The sequence below is a fragment of the Taurulus bubalis genome (assembly GCF_910589615.1).
Source record: "Taurulus bubalis genome assembly, chromosome: 2".
Lineage (NCBI taxonomy): Eukaryota > Metazoa > Chordata > Actinopteri > Perciformes > Cottidae > Taurulus > Taurulus bubalis.
The window spans coordinates 8467989-8491842 of NC_136590.1; the positions used below are offsets into that span (position 1 = coordinate 8467989).

The 23854-nt window shown below is 43.0% G+C and overlaps 1 protein-coding gene across 13 annotated transcripts in view; it reads right to left on the bottom strand.

The window, feature by feature from the left end:
• The window catches only part of dock1 (dedicator of cytokinesis 1), a 163002-nt gene that overhangs the window by 10302 nt on the left and 128846 nt on the right, over nucleotides 1-23854 (bottom strand). For 10 of the 13 annotated variants that reach the window (XM_079213915.1, XM_079213909.1, XM_079213906.1 and 7 more), the window contains 15 exons: nucleotides 23738-23796; nucleotides 22988-23136; nucleotides 21822-21907; nucleotides 21338-21494; nucleotides 20546-20586; nucleotides 20071-20161; nucleotides 17830-17949; nucleotides 16534-16623; nucleotides 15931-16035; nucleotides 10958-11099; nucleotides 10478-10559; nucleotides 8396-8480; nucleotides 7130-7216; nucleotides 5235-5411; nucleotides 3888-3971 (listed from right to left, as the gene is read on the bottom strand). In XM_079213915.1, coding sequence (XP_079070041.1) covers nucleotides 3888-3971; nucleotides 5235-5411; nucleotides 7130-7216; nucleotides 8396-8480; nucleotides 10478-10559; nucleotides 10958-11099; nucleotides 15931-16035; nucleotides 16534-16623; nucleotides 17830-17949; nucleotides 20071-20161; nucleotides 20546-20586; nucleotides 21338-21494; nucleotides 21822-21907; nucleotides 22988-23136; nucleotides 23738-23796 — 1555 coding nt within the window. The remainder of the gene's footprint in view (nucleotides 1-3887; nucleotides 3972-5234; nucleotides 5412-7129; nucleotides 7217-8395; nucleotides 8481-10477; nucleotides 10560-10957; nucleotides 11100-15930; nucleotides 16036-16533; nucleotides 16624-17829; nucleotides 17950-20070; nucleotides 20162-20545; nucleotides 20587-21337; nucleotides 21495-21821; nucleotides 21908-22987; nucleotides 23137-23737; nucleotides 23797-23854) is intronic. The other 3 variants (XM_079213917.1, XM_079213914.1, XM_079213907.1) reach the window with 2 other exon arrangements.

The window sequence follows — 23854 nt, forward strand, 5'->3', positions numbered from 1 at the left end:
TTAGGCTCAAGGTTGTGAACGCAGACATAAACACATTCAGTAGTTTAATTACATACATCACTTTTTTTTTTCTTTCTTCTTCATCACATTCTGCTCCAGCACTCTAATAGAGACAGGCGGTTTATGATTTGGGATATCAGTAAACGACAATAACTCCTGTAAGGCCAATGTCAATATCAGATAATTAGGCACTGGAGACCTGTGGCTGCATTTATTAAAATAGCAGCATATATATTCCACTCGAAAGGTTACAAAGAGTTCTTTTGATAGTAAAAGGACAAAGAGGGAGCGCCATAAACACATTTCTGCATGTGGTGCTGAAATGCTAGCTGGCAAAATGAGAGGCCAGAGATTTGGTTTGGTCGTCTTCGCAGGCATGAAGGCCACATGTCTCAACAACAGTTACAGCGATAGTTTAAAAAACAGGACTCTTTCTAAAAATCTTTAAAAAACAAAACATTTAACAGCTAGTAACAGAGTTTGTTTCAGATATGTTGTGCCCCCTGGTGGTCAACAGAATGTACTGCAGCTTTAAATGTGGCGTAAATAATTGGGATATCGTGAACCCATGAAAGTGTATTCTAAATAGGGAGCAAACAGTTTAAAAGGAGGTTACTCTGCAATATGATCAGTACTGTTGTCTTTTTCTGTACTTCCAGAATACATAAATGCAGGGTGGACGTCTCAGTGTGTATATTCACAGTCTCCCATATTTCCATGTAACCCCATCTTTTGAACTAAACGTTCACCTTTAAATCTGCACTACAAATGAATCCCTCAACCCCATCTATGAACAGGCGAAGGCCAGTATTATCAGCTGAAAAAAGGAAGGAAAGAAAGAAATGGCATTGCTGCCTAATATCAGTGTCTCTCAGAGCCCAGTGTTGCCAGCTGACCTCTTGACCCCGGGTCCTTTTCTATTGCACAGTGAGCAGTAGCGTTCTGAGCCATACCCTTGGGTGCTGGGACAGCCACATTTCCTCTGAGATGCTGGGTATTAAGGCTATGATAACATATTAAGACCTCTCCTGAAGGTCACATAGGTCTGAGACACACACACACACACACACACACACACACACACACACACACACACACACACACACACACACACACACACACACACACACACACACACAGCCAGTGGTGAGTCAGGCGGACCCGACTATATATACAGTATATGAGATGAAGGGAGCAGCAAAAACTAAAGACACACTAACCAAAACAGAATTTTCACTGAAATATTCTGTTTACGTTGATAATGAAATTTGCCTTCTCTGGTCTGTGATTCCACGTATTGATCCGCCAGCTACCCGCAACAATTAGAAATAGAATGGATCACGCTGCAGTGAGAAGTTTAAGGCGCTAATTTAGACATCTGTCGAGAGCGTTGGCTAATTATAACCAGTAACATCACAGAAAACACGTACTTTGTATTTGCCAGGGAGCTTTTTACAATACCTAATTTCCTGATTTCCAGTTGCTCATTTCCTCCCTAATTACTCGGCGAAGACAATGGATGCTGCAGAACAACAGCGCCCACCGTCTCATTTTGAACCGTTTAGTTTGTTCATTGGACCAGGCTCGCCATTTGTCTCATTTAGAAAGATTGGAGACAGGAGATAAACAAGATGCTGGAGCTGGCGAGGAGACAGCTGATACCATTTTCTAAATCAACAACTCTGCCTTCGTCATCTCTTGAAAGGTTTCCTTGTGTGCGTGTTGTTGGCGTATATTTCTGCTTCCTCCAAGACGACGTCTCTGTGATCATCACACCAAACGACTTCAATCCTGTGTTTTTGTGCGCATGGAAGATGCATTCCACCGTGAATTCAAACACTCGGTTCGCTCGGCGTGAAGGACATTTTTAACTGGGCACAGCGGCCAGTACACTCTCGCACTGGAATAACTGGGACGTACAACAGAGCTCCTGCTAATTAGTCCTGTGGATTGTTTTCGGAGGATCGTTTCTAAATTGCAGTGAGATTTTGAACACTATTCTAGTCGAGCTGGAATCTCAAATTGATGCTGAAAGTTTTGTCTCTTTCACATCTCAGCCCTGGAACCAACACAAGGCTTTGAACCACAGACACTATTGTTCAGTGCCTTTGCTTCGTGATGGATGTAAAAATAACTGACAGGTCTTGAAAGCTAAGATCTAGTTGTATTCTCCAATCTTGTCAAATATAATGTACTCGTGTTATTCACTTCTTTCCAGGAGTAATGAAGTAGCGGCATGTTTATTTTTAGGTTTCTCTCAGCTGCTTTGTCATCTTCGACGTCAGTCAACGATATCCCACATGTTTACGCAATATAAATGTCTTCAAAAAAATTAATGTGGAAAAAGTAGACGGACAACTAACACGGAAATAGTAATCATGCAAAAAAAAAAAAAAAAAAAACAGGCTTACAACGGTCTCTAAGGAAAAATAAATATGCGAGCAGCATCACACGTGGCATCAAATGAGAAGTCAATATATTCCTGTGTGAGTCATCGTGTCTTATGAGACCAAAGGTTTCACAAACACACACACACACACAAAAAAGTTCCGCCAGAGATGCAGAGCACAAAGTTGACCTATTTTCCAACAACGGAGAGGGGAACAACTATTGCAAATTGAATTAGTTCCTTTTTCCTTGCAACTTGCTATAGGAAGCAGGCAGAGAAACGTATTGTGTCTGTGCTCATTTCCAGTGAACCATGAGGCAGGAAACACGATTATTAAAGTGACCCTTAGTTCAGAGCTAAAAAGTCGAGAGTGAGTAATAAAAAACAGAAAGTACAGCTTTCTAAAATCCCGAAGGGAGGAAGTCTTTGTTATTCCACTAGAAAGCAGGAGTTTATTAATCAAAAGATGAGCCACAAATGAGCTAAAGATGTGTGGCGTTTCACAGTAGGCTGTTAAACAGCACGTGCCGTGATGCATTTCAACAATAAGTGTGTATGTGCGTTTCTTGTCCGCTGCGTGTGCACTTCCTGCCGGCTCGTTGAGGCTGCAGAGCTCTCGAAAAAAAAAAAAAACACACCGATGCCGATCTCTCTCTCCGTCTCCTCACACTGTAGAGCATCCCTCCTGAACTCCAGAATGCTTGCTTCAGCACTCTCGCCCTCGCTATCATCTCCAATGAGCACTTTAACACACTTTTCCCCAGCTCACTTCAGTTACCGCCGTTGGACAGTCCTGGCAGTGCACTCGCCTTTTCTTCAAACGATGTCATATTTCCAGCTGTAACCTTTCAAGACTTTTTCGCAGCGGCAGCAGTGCTTTAGTAAGGGGGTGGGGGGGACAACATTTCAGCTATAAATGTCATAATACACACAACAGAACAAAAGTATCCGTCAGCGTTCAAACTCTCCACTGCTCGGTGTCTACAGGGCCCCTGGGTGGGGTGGCGAATGAGTCTCATACTTCTGGTGCTGATTCCATTAATAAATAACTCCACATGGCACATGCACTGCTGGACCGGCTACGTGAATAAAGCTCAGCTAGACATTCTCCACCTAACTTTACGTGGCAAATCGTTGTTTAATTAATCCACGGTAAGTTACGACTAAAGCCGATATGTTTTCAGCACCTGAAAAAGCCAAGTGAATAGCCCAAAGCCAATCCAATGCAAAGTGGCATGAATTCCCATTTTTCATCCACTTCATACCATCCAATCATTTTCTTTGCCTGTAGGCTTTCCTCTGCTTTTGTCGTGGGCCACGGAAAAAGAAACGCTGTGTAATGCGCAAACGTCATCTTTTAAAGTTAACCAGATTGTTATTTGTGATGAGCGGACCATGACACTTTCCCTTGAAGCTGGACAGACGGATTCTTAATGCTTTCCCATGATCACTTGCGCTCGACATAGACGCAGATCAGCGTGATCCCGTTTGAGCTCACCTGCCAGGCGATGAAGTCCTTTAGTTTCTCTATCTTCTCAAGGTCCTCTGGGTGTTCCTGGATGTACTTATCATTGAAGAAGGCCTGGGGAAGAGGGAGAGGAGTTACCGGAGTGAGTCTGTTTATATGAAGGGAGAAAAAGGAGCAGCAGGGGAAGACTGAAGGAGCAATCTGAAATGTGGAGAAGTTTGCAATATAAATAAAATGAGAAACGGGGGAGAAAAGTACTGACAAGTCAAAAGGGGACTGCATTGGGAGGGACTGTTAAGATGAGATACATTTTGTCGAGACATCAGTCTCCCCTCCATCACCTGCACCATTTCCCTGAGATGAAGGAGCGACCCGAGGGCAAAGAATTCACGTCGTTCCTCCTCTGACTCATACTGCATCGCTTCACAAGACCAATATGAATCTATTCCAGGTTGTGATATGAACTGGGAACCAACTAGCTATCACTTCTTTTTTTACATCATCAAAAAACTGTTTTCTTTTCCACAAGAGTCGCTATTGTGTTTTGGTGAATAGAGTGTGTGGCTCACAAACCAGAGAGAACACTAGACGTGATGAAAAAATAGGATGCATGAATTCTTCGAGTTTTTCATGAGAAGAAAAAAAAAAAGACCCCGAACAAAAAGTGATTTGTGACAAAAAAATGTAGTGTGATGATAGGAATGTTCAGGCTGGTGGAATGAGAGCTTCTAGGACTTCAAATATGCACAGGAATAGGATTTTTTTTTTCACAGCATGATATCAAACCTGTTTAATTTGCTCTGAATATAGCTCGATATATTAGAAATTGACCATCATTTTCAGGAACATAACATTTGTGAGAAGATCTGGTGTTCGCTTATTCACTTTCTCTTTGAGAGTTAGATGAGGAGATTAATACTACTTGCATGTCCATATGCTGGATATGAAGCTGGAGCAGCAGGCGCTTAGCTTAGTTTAGCTTAGCATAAAGAGTAGAAACAGGAGAAACCAGCTAGATTATCTCTTTCCAAGGGGAACAACATCTGCCCGTCAGGACCTCTAAAGCTCACTAAGGACCACAGTGTAAAAATGCAGTTGTGTGTTACAGGCTTCATGTGCCGGACTACCTGAAGTCCTGCCTGGCAACCTCACTGTGACAACAAGACTCCAGGAAGTTGTGTCAGGCGTGTAATGAGCTTTAGAGGTGCTGGGAGCCACATCTTGTGACCGTATTTTGTTTCCAGCCTGTATGCTAAGCTAATGTTTAGCTTCATATTCAGTGGACAAGACACAAGAGTTTCATTAATCTTCTCATTTTACTCAAACAAAAAAAATGTCAGAAAGGAACACATGCAGAACTATTGTCATGTTGACTACCTTCTCATAGTTGGTAAAACCTCCCATAACAGCTGGGTCCACAATCCCATTCAGCAGCATGGAGAGGGGGTTGATGGGAAGGTTGGGATCGTTGAGATGCCGCTGCACCATGCTGCTGATCTTCTCATTGGTCAGCTGCATCGTTTCCATGGCGTTCTCCAGTGGACTGATCTCCTCCTGTGCAGCACAGTAAGGGAAGGTGTCGGCAAATATTCAGTACACACACACACACACACACACACCTGTAATCCCAACAATCAAGCGGAAACATTTTGTGTTCCCCGACTAGGGATAGGTTATTAGAGGATAGGCTGAGGAACCCTTAACTACGCACATAAATCAGGAAGGATAGAGGAGCAATGAATCATTTTCCACTGCGCTCATACATGAACCTGCAACTGTCAAATGAAGATGGATAGCACTTTGGTGTGGGGGAATTTCAGTTCCCATGTCAACAAAACATGATTGGCTATTCTGAGAAAAAAATGAATAAAATGCTTGGATTAATTCCACCACAGTGTGAAAAAAAAAAAATACAACTCAATATGTGAAACTCCAAGTGGAGGCAATCTAATTACTTTGTATGAAACAAATATATATATTTACCTACTTGCAGCCTCCTTGCTAGTAAGCATTTAGGGGGAAACACGAGTAGGTTGTTGTATGAATGTCAGAATTAGATCCCAGCCTAAAAGAATAAAGACATTGTGCCAAGGAGACAAATCTCCAATCTGTGCAGCGATCACAGGCCAGCTTGATAAAAAGCATTGTCAGATGGAAGGCTTTAGCTTGGTGAATCTCAGCCCAGTCATTAAGCTTTAAATAGAAGTGTAACCTCGGGGAGCTGGTCTCTCCCCGGCTCATCTGGAGGGCAAGCTGCTCCTGACAGTATGTTCCAACGCAGCCTGGAGGAGGAGGTGGAGGAGGAGGAGGCCTCTGCTTTGAATTAATGTGGCAGTGGACCACTTCACTACACGGACTCAGGAGTTAGGCAGGGATCGAATCTTTGTGAAGGAATGACCAGTGCTCAGGATGCAGCGACCAGAAGGATCACCGGGGTGAGCTAAATGTCCGAGCTGCCCGGTGTGTGGGTGTCAGGTGACGGCTTGAAATGCTGAGTACACTGCAGGTACTTTAACGCCTCGGCTCAGGAAAAACGTCTGAGGAGTGCTTTCCCCGGCACAGATATGACAGTGACGAGTCAAAGCGACAAATAAAAGAGTAATTGATTGCATAATACTTAGCCGGGCTAATTACTATAAGGAGCACATTTGTTTTGGGACAAACTAATGACACATTAACAAGGATGAGGTGGGTGTTTTGGCTCCAAGTGAAACTGTAACCGGCTCTTATGCTCCAACTTCTTTTCGCCACCCTCCCTCTTCCACCAGACAACGCCCCCAGCCCAAAATGGGGACGCCAGACCAGCATTTTAATTAGTCAAAACAACAGAGCTAAAAATAATGAAAGTTTCATGCAGTTTCAGCCGGATGGAGGGGAACTGTGCCCATTCTAAGTGCTACAATAAACACTTGAAGGCGTTCGCTGCAGCTGTGAGACCATCCTCCCATCAACGGGTTTTCAATACAGCAATCCAGGTATTTCCATTACAGGAAAATCAACAGTGAGTGAGCTCCGAACTGTCCTCTCGTTGTATTTGTGCTGTGCAGCTGTTGTCGGTGGAGACAGCCTTTGAGGAATGCTCGGTGGATCAATGTGGGCCCGCTGGTAGAGAGGGAACGTGCCCCGTCGTTAGTCCGGGGAATGGCATGCCTGCGTCCACGCGGCTGCCTATACAGATTAAGTGGACAAATCGTATCGATTGCCTCCGAGCAGGGCTGCGGATCCTTGTCTGATTAGGAGGCCTGCCTGGCACACAGGCCCTTCATACTCACTGTGGAGACCGACTTGACTTCGAACCAGCGCAGGATGCCAGGGAGTTTGTACGCCGTCGAGTACGTGGTCCTCTCAATCCACATATTCTGTTGAAAGAACGACAAAGACACACAATCAGATCACGGCGCGGAAATCGACCGATGTAACGAGGCGGGTTTTTTGTGGCAAACTGCATTGAAACAAGCTTTTAGACTGTCTCATGAATGAGAGGAAGATGGTGTAAAGGTTGTTCAATTGAAAGTAGGGGAAGGTGGTCAGATGGAAGTGTGCACTGGGAGCTCAACTAATGTCTGTAAATCTTATACAGGTCCATACACTGTCAGTCCTATCAGTCAGAGTGAGCCTGAGAGGAGTTAAATACATCACCCTGCTCAGATGAAGTGATGCACAGAGAGAACAGTGTGAATGGGATTCATTTGTTATTTGCCACCTGGATATTAAATGTGTGCTAAAAACATAATTCCTAAGATGTACCAACACTCAGGAATTGACAGTAATAGCTGCACAGGGCAAATGGATTTGATTCATTATCAACAATTTGATTTTGTCTGAGTCTTCTTGTTGGCAGCCAGTTTCCCTGTGTTTAATGAGAGTCCTGCTTTGATATTGATTTACTCTGCTGGAAACGATACAAAAGATGGGTTATAACCTCAAACACAAATCTCAAACAATAATCGAGCAGTGAATAAATAAATAAATAAAGTCCAAAACAGCAGTCATGCTACAAAAACAAAAATGGGAAACCTCTTTCAGTTTCACTCCGTTTGCTACATCTCAGCATCAGAGAAGACTGATAACATTTTGTTTAGGCTTAGATATCATTACTCTGCATACTTACTTACAATATTTTGCCCTGTTAGTGGAGCTGAGGCACTTGTTTCTAGCCAAATATTTTGAGCCAAATAACGTGAGTGATAGACAAACAAGAAATAAAGAAATCCACGTTATGTTAAGTATATTTTTTCAAAACAAAAATATGGGCTATAAATACACAGGACTATTATCACTCAAACCATAAATGATTCAAATTGAACGACTATTCGTTCAACTTCGGCAAACAAAAGTAGCTAAAACGTTCTATATTAAAGTTCAATGCTAAGTAGCCTGCAATGTTATTTTTAGAAATACAAACTGACATCACACTTATTATTCAATTTAAAAGAGCATGAAAAGTATGCTCATGATGATTTAATATTGACAAATAATTCATGAATCCCTTTCGAAAAAGAAACAGGGAAGCCAAGTCATAGTAAAAAAACAATTACCGCAAACTCGTTGTCGGGGTCATTCTCCCCCTTCCTCACTGGCCTGGAATACTGGAATTTATGGACTTCATTTACTGTGTAGAAGCTGGGGAGGGAGAACATCAGCGCCTGAGTAAATTAAAACTGTTATGGGCAATCTACGGCCTGATTCAAAGGTTGATTGCTTTGCTTCAGGTCAAACACAAGACAGGCCCCCTCCAGGCGGGCTCTGCCAGAAGCTGTGGCATAAAGCATGCTGCTTTTGACTAGTCGTCTACGACACGGCCTCATATCCATGTTAATAAATTAATTTTGGGGTCACACACGTCAGCGGCAGCTCCTCCAAGTGTCCGACATGTCGGACACTTGGAGGAGCTCCGGCGTACGTGACAGAGGCGCGCGTCTCGTGGGGATGAACTTTTCCAAATCAGGTTAATAGACATTTCACACGAGGAAAACGATGGCATCGCTTGGCGGCTGTGGGCGCAGCCGTCTGAGCACATACATATGGATACATGGTCCCACATACTCACTCTCTCTATACAGACATATCCACATATTGCATTGCATCCCTTAAACCAGTGGTTCTCAAATGAAGGCATTCCAGGGGGTATAAGAGATTTATATTTAAAATAAGCATCCATTCAAAAATCCTTTAAAAATAGTTATTTAATACATATTCAATACAATATAAGTGTTAGTTCATAAACTGAATTGTAAATACTGGAACAACAGCGTTGTGTATTACATATTTTTGTTTATCCAACAATGCTTTGCACTGGTTAGGGGGTATCACTGAAAAAAGCTTAAGAACCACTGCCTTCAACAATACATCATGTGTTTCAAAGAGCATGCTTTGCCTTTATTAGCAAACAAATATGAATCTAACATAAAATAAATCAGTGCCGATCCAAAACCTCTGCCCTTTCATGTTTGTAGTGTCAGCAATATGCGATGCTGCAATGTTTGAAGTTGTTCTACTCAGGACTGTCTATGTATAGCCAATGAACAGACCACACAAAGCCTTTGTGACAAGAGAGAGAGAGAGAGAAAGAGAGAGAGAGAGAGAGAGAGCGCGCTAGCTCAGGTCTTACAGGTACTTGAGCCGTTTATCCTTGGTCACAAAGGGCAACACGCTATTTAATGATAAACATGATGAGAGCCAGTCCCAGATTAGCGGAGAAAGCAAAGCATTAACATGAAAAAGGAGCCTCTGAGATTCAGATGTATTAAACTGATTCATCAAGCAGCTTTAAATCAGCCGAGTTACCCCAATTAAGCCTTTTACATGTTGTTAGCTGGCGGGCTAGAGAGGATGCAGGAGCACGGTCAGGTCAAACCAAGGTCAGAAGGGGGTCCTCTGCCTGCTGCTGTGACCCTTTGGCTCAAACAGCTCAGACTCATTGCTATGCACTGCCGATCCTTTCCACTGAATAAATGAAAGAAATAAATGAGAGAAAACGGAGAGAGACAACCGGGGAGAGCTGGAGAAAGAAACCCAGAGAACAGAGACGGAAACGCGGTTGTCTAGTCTGGGCTATTAACAGAGTTACATATTCCATTCAGACACAGCTCCAAACAAGCCAACAGGCCGCTGCAGGGGGATGTGATCAGCGGCGCAGGATCACGATCAGTGCGCAGGTACTTTTTGCCTCAAGGTTTTTTAAAGTAAATGTCTTCTTTTAATTACGTCCATTGATGCGGCGGGTAGCATATTAAAGTGAATTTGCACAGCCGACTGACGCGGCGCACGGCCGGCGTACAGATTGGGCAAACAAGCGAGCGGGTAAGGGCCCCGCTTGTTTGCTGTGGCCCCGGTGCGCGACACAAAAGGTATTAATGATGTCAGAGGAACAATGTTGTACTTGGCGGCGGCGGCCAGCAGCAGATGGCTGGTGCAAGTCAATAACCAGGAGAACGACAAGAAGGTCAACCGCTGTTTGTTCCACATGGACGCACATTTATTTACATCGGGATTTAAGGGCTTTCACCGTCAGGGCCCTCAACACAGCACGCGGGAAAAATGTTATGCGTGCTGTGTGGCTTTGAATAACACACTCTGTCAAATGTAGTGGACTGAATGAGGAGAGATATCCCGCTTACCTCACTATTTGTTCAGAGACGGGCTTGTTTTGGAACTTGGCAGGCAGGTCGAGGATGGGTTTAACCGTAAAACACTGGATGTCTTCAGCGGGAACATCAAGGAAATCAGCTTTTTTTACATTTACATTGAGATTGTTTCAGAAAATTGTTGCCAAATCACAAAAATAAGTTGTAATTTACAAAACTAAAGCTACTATAAATAACTCATGTTGTGCATTCTCACTGACGCTCCAGTTTGCTTATGGAGGTCCAGCTCTTATGGAGACAGTTTCATAACCAGTTAAAGGTTCCTTGCGGTAACTTATACTAAATAAGTTAATAAAGCTTTGATTTATACATGCGAGGCATTTTGTCTGACGTAATAAATAACAGGCAAAGGCAGTTAAAGTATGTACTCTTCATGAAAGTGAAATAAAAAGCAAGAAAAACAAAAAAAACATCAACAGTTAAAGTTGAATTAATGATTGGTGGTGAGGATACATTGTCCAGAAGAACACTTTGTGTTCTCGCTGGGCGGCGTGGTCGTCGTCATCTCTTTCGCGTTGGGGAACTGTGTGAGAAGACGGGCTACGATGTCCTCTCTGCGCTCGTACTCCTTCCCTCGGTAGATGAACATCTTGTGCTGATGAAGGACAAGACGGACAAGAGTGAGACTTTGGACATGAAGGCCGAGAGACATTTCTTCATTTGAATTGAATATACTTGATTCTGAACATGTCTTTATCGATAGAAATATAATATGTACATTTAAAAAAAAAAAAAAAAACGTAATAACTGAGAAATAATGGTGAAAATAGACTTTCAATCAGTAAAATTCAATATTTCAGGTCACAAATCTTCTCTAGTCTAAGCTACAAATCCTCATTTCTGTACCTTGCATTACATATGTTGTACATCTTCTTAAGCTGTCTTTTTTTACTTTGTTTAATTTCTTTCTGCAGTTCATTCCAAAAGCTCACACACATTTCCTCTTTAGTTATAACCCTCCTCTCTCTGTCCACGAATATTTTCTGTATATTGCCAAAAATGTGAATGTTTCTTGCTTTGCACATTGTTTGTGCAGTCGTAAAGTCCACCAGATCCCTGAATTTCAATGCATGTGGCTTAAAAAAACAAAACCTAAAAAAAACACAAAATCTAAAATAAAAGCAGGTGAACATTTTAAGACATTATGCTGATGCACACAAAAGATACATTGTCCCCATTTTATGAATAAAGCAATATGGCAGCACTCACTCAGGGTCATTTCATAGACCATTTCACAAAAGATTAGACCCAGAAGCATTCATTCAATGATGGCATTCAGGGACAATGAGAAAACTGAAATATTTAAAGAAAGTCACATGGATGAGAGCGGGCGGCTTTCATTTGTAAACCTACTCGGCCCGATGCTGTGGCTGGGTGAAAATACATTATCATATTAAATACTTGGAAATGAGGGTGACAGAAAGTTCTTGGCATTGATTCCGTGATTAGTCAACCCCAGCTGAGTGGGCTCGCTTTGGGGGGACTTCAGTTTCAGGACACTGACAGACTGCAAATGGCTGCTACAATGGCTGCTAACTAGCTATTGATGAAGTTTGCCTTCAAACCACCGGAGTGTTGATATTTAAAACCAGTGTGGTAAGATCTTGGCACTCGAGGACGGGCCCTCTTCACGTCCCAACAGCTTGATCTCTGGTGGATCTGACCATCTCCTCTCTTGAAACTCCCTTCTTTCTTCACTGCGAGCCCTACGCTCATGCTCGGCACACTCGACTCCCAAACGAATGAAAGGAACTGCAGCTGTGAAACATGCCCGGGGAGCCGTTTTCAAATTTGTTTTTGACAAATAAGTTGACAAAAGCCGGCTGATTTCCAAATTCATTCCTTCTCGCTGCAGAAGAATCCGACAAATCTGCCCGACTAGACACTGCTGAAACTTTCTGGCAGGATTTCCTTTCAATATTTTTCTCTTAATCACTTAAATCCGTTCAAGGACATCCAATCTTTTCGCAACACTGTGGATTGTATGCTTATTCAGAAGGAGGACAGCAGGATTTTCACGGTGTTGTTGAGCATTCCAGGCGTGCGTACAGTAATCTCAATGTCACAACTCTCATTTTCATTACCCTCAAATCTACACCGGCTACTTCTGGCAAGGAACATCACTGTCATTGAGATAATAATTCATGCTCAAATGGTCTTTTATGTCTTGGCTAGTGGGAAGAAAGGCAATTTCATAAAGTCGAGTGACGAAGCAGTGCTAGTTCATATAGCTGCACTGTTATCAAGTATGCACTGAGGATTTAAACTCCTTGGATATACTTATCCTGAACATTTGTGGAGAACGACCACGAGGAAAACAACAAGATCGCTCCCAGAAAAACATAAGCGAACGCTTTCTTTCAATCGATTGCAGAATCTAACAGACAAAGGCTGATTAAAAAAAGGCAATCTTGCTTTCCTCCAAAATGAATACAAGTCTTTTGAAAAGGATGCCCAGAGAGCCGCTGATGTACGAGCCAGGAATGTTCCTTCATCTCCCCGAGTGGGCTCAGGGGTCCGTCTGAGGAGCATTTTGAATGATACAGCGCGACAGCTCATAACCGAGTTGCTCTGAATGCTGTGCGTTAGGATACATATTTCAAACCAACTTTCACACACTCTCAACTGCTTTTTAAGCAGAGTGCTCACAGGAAACTAAACACGGGGATTAAGTAAAGTTTAGGATTGATGGGAGGAGAAGGGAAATACGCAGACTGGATGTACAATGAGAGAATTAATTGTCGAGTCTTTGAAGTACTGAGAATACCTTTAATGCATCTAAAAGTTGACAGAAACATGTTTTTTAGACAACAGAAGCTTTCAGTCGTGCGTCAAAGCTTTACGATCCTTTCAAGGTTGAAATGATGATTTAAGATGAATAAGAAAAGATAAGTGCATGTCTTTTCAATGTTTGTTTTGTCAGTAACAGAAGAATATAAATTGTAATTTAATCATACCGTCCAATGGAAACAAAACAAACAGAACTACAGAAGAAGAAAGTAGATAAATGGGACCAATGGCTTAGTTGCTTCTGCAGATCTAAACAAATGACGTGATCTATTCTCGAGCGTTTTATAATTAGCGAGTACCCTTGTGTCGAACCACATTAACAACTAATAAATCATAAGCCGCTGAATCAAGCACATAATCAATTCTTAAGAGCGGTGGATACAAAATGCCTTTATCAGAGTATTGATTTTCTCACATAATTGACTTTTCCCTGAGGACACCGCACCGATGCTGCAACACAAACACCAATACGGGGCGTGAAAACAACAACCCACCCAACTATATTCCTCTCCATAAGCAAACCCACACTTGAACACTTCCCTGTGTACTCACGCAGAAATCATTCAACATGATTATGAAATATATCAACATGCATGCACACATAGAGCCCTTACAGCAGGACGATGGGAAGGCCGTAATGCAAAAGCACAGACTTGCTCTCCATAAGGATAACATGTTGTGTGTAATATTTACCAGCTTGGGTATTTGAGACCAGCTTGTACACAACCTTGATTCCACTGTAGCTTAAGGAAACGCTACAAATATCGCCCCTGGTTATTTCAGGTAAGATCCAACAGCTTCCAGAATAAATAATGAAAAGCAGAAAGAAAAGAGAGCTCAAAGCGGTCCTTTGACGGTCGTCTAAATGGCCAGTTAGATTAGACGAGTGTGGCTCGCCCCGTCTGTAATGGAGGTTCTGCCCCGCCAGATGAAAGGGGTTAGAGATCGGAGAGCAGCGAGCGGCCGCTGTTGTTCGTAATAGAATGAAAAGGGCAAATGATAACGGTCCTTCTCCAGACTTGACTTTAACGACATCTCATTCTGTGAGGACTTTTTGTGCCGCTTTTGTGTAAAATACAACACACCTTTAGACAACGCACTCAGTGGCATGGCAGATGATGTATACGGGATATATTCAAAGCAAACAAACCCTCAGCACTGACATTTATTTCATATAGACGTGGGGGGTGGGGGAGAAAGCCTATCAAACGCAGCTCCACAAAGAAACATTTTATCAATTTAATTTACTGTTTAAATAAAAACGGATATGTGGACAGAGCAGGACACCCTTCACCGACAGAGAGCCAAGAGGGCTGATATGTACACAGTCAAACCGAAGACACTGAATGAGCCAGGAAGCAGATATTAAACATCTGTTGACCGCATGCTAAATTTGCTATAAGCCGTGATCAGATTGGTGCAAGGCCAGCCAGGATGTTTAAAGAGGAAATACACATCAGTATACTTAGGAGTTCTAAATAGACTTCGGGGTGATTATTCAGTTTCCGTGCCCATATTCCTAATGATTAATGGCCAACTAATAGTGGTCATTTCAGAGATCAGGGTGGCTTCCAATGAACAGCCCCACCACTTGCAAGAACTTTCAAAAGTAAAGCTCCAACTAGCACCGGTCTGAATGATTTGGAATTATAACCCATGATGCAGCAGCGGCCCCCCTAAAGCAATTTACAATGTGACCATTTCACTTCCTTTCACTTTGCAGCAGGCTTTGTTGTGCAGGCCGCGACGGGAGAACCTTGTGATGCAAGCCACGCTCACGGCGTGGAGAAAAGGGTGTTCAGGTGACGGAATTAAAGGCAGCGTCTGCCGCGTGATCGGCATTTTGATCGGACCATCGAAGGCAGGGGTGCTTCTCGGGGTCTGACCTCAACGGTCTTTATGGCTTAATGTCCTGCAGTGGTGGATGATGGGGGGATTTGTAGGAATGACCAACTGACCAAGAAACAGAGTGACTGCTATCGTACGTGCTAAAAACAGGTAGATATTAGATACATATCGATGGCCGAAGAGCAAAAATAACTTTTTTGAGAATACAAAAGAAACCTGTTGATTTCTTGCAGAATGCTATTTGTTAAGCAAACCCAATATACAATACAAAATATAATAAATACACAAAGTGTAGATAGGCGGTTTTCCCCCCACTTTTCCTGGATTATTTTGCAGATAGGAGGTTTTGCACTTTGGCCATCGATATGAAGGAGACGGCCAAAAAGAGGTGGCCACAGACCACGAACGAGAAAAGGACGAGACCAGGAGAGAGAAACAGATTCTTAACTCTTAATTCACAGCTCTCAGTCCTCCGCCAGCCATCCGGCCTGCACATTATTTCTGGATCCTCTCTATCGCCCACACAAGCAACAGCTGCTTACGATTCACGTTTCTTTTCTGTGAGCGAGCGAGTGAACCGTGAGTGAAAACCAGACGAGGTGGGATGTCTAACAAGTGAGTCCTCGACAAAACCAAACCAAAAACCTGAGGGAGCGAGACGTGTGAAGCACAAACGCATTGACGGCTGAGGCTGAGAACCAAGCAAGCGCTGGTAAACCTATTGATCATATGTTTTACAAGCGGCTCACTCTCGCTGTGCTGTGAGCCGTGTGCGGGGGTGTACTCACGCGTAGGAAGGAGGGGAAGCCCATCCCGTAATAGCCGACAGCGAAGTGTTCCGGTTTGGGCCGGATGACCTTCACGATGTTCTCATAGAACTGGGCTTGCTTCCGCTATTGGGAGAAACAATGGAAAGATTCACTGGCATGGAAACACTGACACTGATTCCTTTCTTTGGTCCTTATTGGTGATTCTCACGGTGCACTTTCTATGACGCCCCATGTCTATAATGCATTATAAACATACTTATGTTTGTAATCATCAATCACCATATAACACTATGATTTTAGTTGTGAGCACTCAGAAATATTCAGAATGCTTTATAACAATAATCATAACACATTTCAAAGCATTTTATAAGTATCATAATTGCCGGTCACTCACTGACTTTTGACCGTTTAAGAATTATAATGTGACTATGTTTTTTTTAAGTTGTCGTTAAAAATTTCACTTCTGAAAAGTTAATCTTGGTTGAAAGTCACAACATCATTTTCTCCCTCTTAAAAACACAGGTCAAAGTGCTCAAAATGTCTAATTTTAGAGTAGTAATAGTCTGCATACTGAACTGTGATAAATGGCATTAAAGTTAAACAAAAATGTATACTTCTTACCAAGGATGCACTGAGCTGCTCAAAGTCAAACATTTCATTCTCGTACTGTTCAGCCAGCTCCTTTCCCAGAATGATGGCCTCCTCCCACATCTATTGGGCACACACACAAACAGACACAGGTAGCAAATTAATGAATTATCAAGATTCAAGAGGAGATAAATTGGTCTTTTATTCAGCCAGCTGAATACAACTAATTATCTTTTCCAGGCCAAGGTATTCAATATAAGCATTTTTGTATTTTCAAGTCAATATTGTTCACTTTTGTTTTCTTCTTTGATCTAAAACATTACAACTCAAATGCCATCCTCTCTGGGGAAGCAACATCCTCACAGTGATGGATTTCCCACCGAGACTCATCCAATGCAGTGGAGTGGTGTCACAGATACCAAACATGTTGAAGGGCTTCTAACTGGCTTCCTGACAGACTAGATTAGGCTGAACTGATCCGGGCCAGGCTGGAGGCAGACCGAGTCCAGACTGCTGCTCAGATCAGCCTGCCATCAGCGAGAGTGGTGGTGGCAACACCATCTGGGAGATGACTCTGATGACACTCAAAGAAACTGTCCTCAGTTGATAAAGCCATTGTAACACTTCCTGATTACTCTGGTTGGTTTGTTTGTGTGTGTGTGTGTTATGTTTAGCAAAGGCTTTTTCAATTTCTCGTCCCCTGGCAGTATCCCGCTGAGTGACAGTTGGCTAGTGAACCATGAGTGGCGGCTGCACCCCAGCACTGATGACACATGCACAGTCTTGGGACACCCTCTCTGAGAAGCTTTGGCTCGAGTCCTGCAGACCCATTCCAGGCTTAGCTTACAGTCTGAAAACCCCTTTTCCTCTGCTCTGGAACCAAATATGAAGAGTGCAGAAGTGTAGCACAGTCCACAAGTAGAACAGCTTCTCAAACTGAGGTGCATGTGAACGGCCTGCTCTCTTTACGTGGGTATCATACAGATAATACCCAAGTAGGAAGAGAAGGAAAAAAGGGTTTTCTGAAAGGTAGAATAGGGGACAACACAAAAGAGCCACATTAATGCTTGTGTGGTCTGATATGCGGCTTCGTCCAGAAGAGCATCAGCTAAAAGAAGAGGATTATTTGCAATCCTCGTTCTGTAGAAAAGGAATATGAAACCACCAGTCAGCGGCTCTTCTTCAAAACCTGCCTCCTCATGCCAGAAGAGGTATTTAACAGAGATGACAGCATCTAAAAATAGCATCCTCAGAGTCCACGATTTATCATGATTATGACCACTCTTTTGCGTGTGTGTGTGTGTGTTCCACAATGTGTGTGTGTCTCACCTTGCCCTTGTCAAAGTAATTGATAATCTGCTGGTAGAGCTGGTCCTTAAGCTGTCCTTGAGTGGTGGCCAGGTATCCGTCTCTCTGGTTCAGGTGGGCTGCGCATTGCTCGTCGGACCACTGCAGAGGACAAGTTAGCGCCGGGGTTAACACTGGGCAATACAATTCAGAGCAAAAAGGGGAACGGGGGACAAGAAATCAATCACTGAGTTATAGCCAATGCAAATGGGCCAGATTGATTTGTAATTCTTTTTAAAGCGGCCCTGCACTCTGACAGGGCAATAGGGAAATTTGAGACATGTGTCGATGGCTCAGAGAGAGCATGAGTGCAACCCATGGCGAATACTCGCTGTTATAGTATTTAGCACAACCCAGAATAGTCCACAAGTAAGCATCACTTATGCTTCTGTTAACAATAAACTTCAGATACAATGGAGTCACGCAGCAGCGTAATCTTATTCATTACACATTTTGCTTGATTTTTGTAAAGAATGGCAGACAAGGAAGAGTGATGCAGGGAAAAAAAGAAACAAGACTGCAGGGTATCCTTTTGTGCTGACCGTGTACTCCATCATGCATCAGCATGGAGAATAATGAGCTTTCTGACAAGCTAGAACAGCTTGGCTAACAGGGCGATGGACAATCTGATTGGCCTCCGTGTCGAGGAACCGTAATCCTGTGTGTGCTGCCAGGACCGATTCATTACCAGACAGTTTTAATTGGTGTTGTGAGTAACCTGAGGAGTTAAGATCTCTGTGAAAAACCGGACCAAAGTTTTGTAAGCCGGGCCAGATTTGAATAGCAAAGCCAAGGAATTTGCATAGCCGCGGCTGGAGATGTGTGAAAAAGTAATTGCTCTGCACATTGTTGCTGTGGCATGAAGAGGGATGCCTGCAGGCTTTGGATCAGGTTATTGATTCCTTTACAGCTGAACTGTGGCATTTACAGGGTAGAAAGGGTCTCAGTTTATTCATGGACGGCTGGTGACCCTGCATCGACAGAAGAAAAGTGCTGATGCATCTCTGACAGAACACAAAGGGCCGTAAATTCATCAACCATTATTATACGGCTGCAGGGACTCCACTGGAGGTCTAATTATTACTCCAGGAGCCAGTTTTACTATACAACCGCTGGTGGACGCAGAATTATGCATCCGTCATCCATTCTCATTCAAGCTCGTTTACACAAAGGGAGGACAAAGATGACACAGGACAGCTTATTGGAGAAGAAAGGATTTATCCAGACTCTGGTGGAACAAAATTAACCAATTTCAACAATATAATAGCGAGTCCCTCTCTGAAGGTATGATCAGGAATGCCACAGCTGCTGAGAGATGGGCAGAATTAAAATGATAATCACAAAAACAACTCCTGCATGCTACTGTGACTGCTCAGCGAGGAAAATGTGATTCAGTCACAGCCTGCTCTCCCCCTGTCGGGACGCGCACAAAGGCTGACGCAGCCAGCTATTTATGCAAATACTGATGAGTTGTTGGGTGCAACCGTTTTGGATAAAAGGCAGAGAGGAACAACTCCAAATTCAGGGTATACCAAACCCCAACTGGGAATAGACAATGCTGCTCTTTGTGTGTGGAGCTCGGTGTGCGGATGCGATATATTTTTGGGAAAGATAAAAAAAGACTTTCGAGAGCAGGCCTACATAAACAAAAAGGTGGGATCTTAAAAATATACGCTTGGTGGTAGCTTGTACATATTTATGTATCTAATTTGAGATATCATTGCAGGAAGTGTGGTGGAAACCTGCCCCTGTTTCCACCCTAAACCAGCTGTGCCTGGCACTGAACCACGTGATTTATAGTTGAGGATGCTGCGTTTTCAGACGACAAAGAGGACAGTAAAAACACATCTTTATCCCAGAGTACCTCCGGTGGCTGCTGCTGCTTTATCCTCTGCTTTAAACTATGTCGGAGCTTCTTTTTTTTTCCTTCACGAAAGATCAGATACTGGCCGTGATTTGCATCGACTACGCAAGGTGAAAAAGAAGCTGCTCAGCAAGTCTGCCCTCTTAGTAGCCATCTCATGCCACGGTGGGATTAAAGGGATGTGGCCTTATCTCTCGAAATCCTGTACACATTCAAATTCACAGATACACACTTTGCGTAATGCCCGAGGTTAAATGCCTGACAGCTTAGCAGTGTATTTGGGTTCTGTTTGAAGTTTTTTTTTTTTTTACGAGAGCGTGCTTCTGCAATTATTTGCTGTTGATATTGTGTCTGTGTACCTTGAGCAGTTTGGCGTGCAGCAGCAGAGTGTAGGCCGCCTCGGTGTAGTTGTCGCACTCTTTGTGGAGGTCACACAGCTTGTACAGGTACCTGGCAGGGAAAAAATAAATGATTTATGGGTCATGTCTGGGCGGGCCTCGCACACCTACACAACAGACAGAAAGTTAACTACGCTGGACTTGATGTGTTTCGACAGCCTGATTTACCTCAAATAAAGCTAGACAGAAAGGTGGGATGGGTGAGCAGGGGGAAATGCATTTTAACAAAAACTAATATTGTATTCTGGATCTCTGGGGACTAAGGGCTGTGGTGGAAAAGGGCCAAATGTACAGAAATAAGTCTTAGGCAAGTAAAAATGTAACTTAACTGAATGTCAGTCTCATAATGCATGTGTGAAGTTCTCTAGCGGTGTGTATAAATGCTTCAAAAGGAATATGAACATGCTTAACAGGCACACGACTGGACAGAACTTACCTGATGTACATCTCTTCTCTGTCTATCTCCTTGTAAAAGTTCTGCAGGAAGGAAAGAGAGCATTCAAATGGATTTGGTTACAACAATGCTGGATTAGCGTATCATGCTTACGTTGCATAACTCTTGAAACCACTGTGCTATAGATATATTTGTATATAAATATTTTTAAAAGAACAATTTGGCAATGTGACAATTCAATTTAGTAAAATATGGATAAACAACAAATGTCCTCGGTTACAGCAGGAAAACACTAAGTATTCACTAAAGACGAGTAAATTGGCTGACTTAAGTGTCCCGCCGCTCTACACTACATTTCATTTAGCTGACGCTTTCATCCAAAGCGACTTACAATAAGTGTATTCAACCATGAGTACAAACTCAGAACAACAAGAATCAAGAAAGTACAATTTCTTCAAGAAATCCAAACTATAAAGTGCTATCAGTAAGTGCCATTTAAGTGCTACTAAAGTGCTACTTTCTTTATTCAAGGCATAGTCGGAAAAGATGTGTTTTTAGTTTGCGGCGTGAGATGTAGAGACTTTCTGCTGTCACAGAGCACAGAGCACTGACAGAAAGTCGTCTTTTCAATGCCAGTAATCACATGAGACCGAAAATTGACATTTCAGTGCTCGAAGATGAAATGTCACACCGTGACATGTGCTTGTTATTGTTTCTTTTGTGTGGCGCGTCATTATGGACACTTTATTGACCCTAATGCCCTATGAACAATGTGATTTATATTCACACATGTCACATCATTACTGAGACGTGAGAAAAAATAAGCCATCTTACGAGCACGTTGACAGTGCAGCTCATGCGGTTCTCCTTGTTCTCGTCGTGCATGATGGTCCTGTAGTCCAGCAACCTCTCCAGCAGACGAACCACCAGAGTGACGAAGTTCTCGCCCGTCTTGGCCAAGTACTTGTGCTTCCTGCAGTGCTCCAGTAAGCTGGTGTGTGGTTTTGTGGTTGGGGTCGTGGAGGAAGAGAAGCCAAGGGCAGAGAGAAAAACAAATGTGAAGCATGTACAAGATGTTCTTTGACAGTTGGAAATTGACAGACTTTTTGCAGCTTTCGGGGAGAAACGATCTTCTTCTTTTTGTGCACATTAAAGCGGAGTTAACGTCCAACTGTGAAGCAAATATCACAGAGGCAAGCTGTGACAGCCGTGTGATCATCAGCACACTGTGATTATTTTGAGGAGTGCCATGTTGCAATTAGCATTACCTAACTTGCGAGAGGCTCAGGCGTAATCCGACCCATTAATCAGCACTTACATTTTCTGAAAGAGAACTTTGTACTGCTCGTCTCCGCGGCCCCCCTCCACCTCGTGATCCAGCTTGGTGATGATCTCATTCTCGAACTGCAATTAGACAGAGCAGGCGTAAATAATCAGTGTGGCTAATTTTTCAATTCATTAACGCCATCTCCCCGTCTCACTCGTTCTCTCTGCCTCGAGGCTCGGCTGAGGGGATCTGCGCTTCCACTTTAACCGTCCAGCTGGCCGTGAGCCGGTATCTTCTGGTCATTATTCTCTTAACTTATAATTATCTGTATAAATTTGGTTAGAAGACTGAACTATGCTGCATCATGAGACACATCCCCTTTACCTTTGCTCTGTTTGTTGCTGTAGCCTCTGACAGTGATGCATGGACCCTATTTCTCTGATATTTGAATGTAGCAGCTTCATAAAAAAAAAAGAAGGTTTTATTGTGCTGAAACAAACCAATTTTCACTGACTTCTTTATTTGCTCGTGTGTTGGCCAGACACAATTACAGAACAGAAGAGGAGAGTGCATCCAAGTAAGAAAAGATATAAATGCTGATCTCTGTTAAGCCCCGGATTTACAACAAACACAGACAAGTAGAGAGACCAAGGATAGGAAATATTACTGACTTACAGCCTAAAAGGAGGTCAGGCCAATGAAGAAATTGATCCCATTTCACTAAAGGTAAAGAATGAAAAGTTGCATTCACCTCCAATGAGCGAGATCCCGACACACAGACTAAATTAGCAGCTCTCTGTTTAAACCACCTCGGTCTTACACAGGACTACAGTACAAGGAGCAGCCGAGACATGAAGCCATTGTGCTGTTTTACAGTGTGGTACAAATACAATAAGCATCACATACTTTGGGCGCCCACATAAACGCCACAAAGCAGGAAACTGCCTGAGACATTTTATGGCTGAACAGCTGTAGCCAAACGGATTTCCTCATGCAGAAAGGCTTAATTTTGCAGTGTAACGGGAACACAACATTAAGTTCCACTCGCCGTGGCTGTTGATAATCGGAGCAAAGCTAAATGAGATTTGCAGAATAACAAATGCGCTTATGGCGATTGAACTTTAGTGTTTGCTGCTCCTCAGAGTCCCCCCCTACTTATAATCATAAAGTCATTTTGTTACAGTCCTGTTGTTTTGTCGAGCTTCAGAAGGACGCACCCGCTGGAAGCTGCATGTGAAGTGGAACTCGCACTGCATCATGTCAAAGAAGATGGGGATGGTGGCCTTTCGCAACTCGATCTCAGGAACCAGCGTCATCTCCAGCATAGGACCCACCATCTCTGGAATGAATTTGATCTTGTGGGGCCCTAAGAGAGGAAAACAAAACATTTACATTTAAATGCAAAGTGTCGGACACACAACCGAGTTCCATTTTGGTTTAAAATACAACCTGTAGATCCTAACAGGACAGGAGTAATCCTCAGTGTGCTATCGTTTTGAAATTTGCTGTTCCAAACGAATGCAAAATAACTGGCTCCCGAAAGTCAATCAAGTCTCTCATAAAAAATGCTCCGTGACAATCATGAGGTAAATAACTTCAACACAAGCAAGAGGCTCATTAAAACCAGTGAAGGAGTCAGTCTAATCTGGTGTAAGGCTCTAATTAAAGGGATCAGATGGTGGAGGTTGCAATGAGCAGACTTGAAGGGAGGCACAGGTGCCCAAATCTAACACCACAATTTCATTCCACTGAGAGTCGACTGCTGAGTCCCTCTAATCACACACCATAAAGCTCATTAAAACGCTGGTCTATATTTAGCTGATGTTCTTTGTCGAGTTGAATCGTAAGACGGCAAAAGTACTTTGGTTTGCAGACAAGCATAAACATCTTTAACAGTGAAAAAAAACACAATTGTCTTTGGTTACAACTGTAATGGAACAATATTGACAGAATATTGGGTAAGTTACCTAGATTGTACCACATGTCCCTGATTTCAAAGCCAATATGTCTTCTCATGTCCTGGTACCTGAAAGACAAAACGAGATCACATGTTATGCTACGGTCAAATCACGGCACAGAAGATA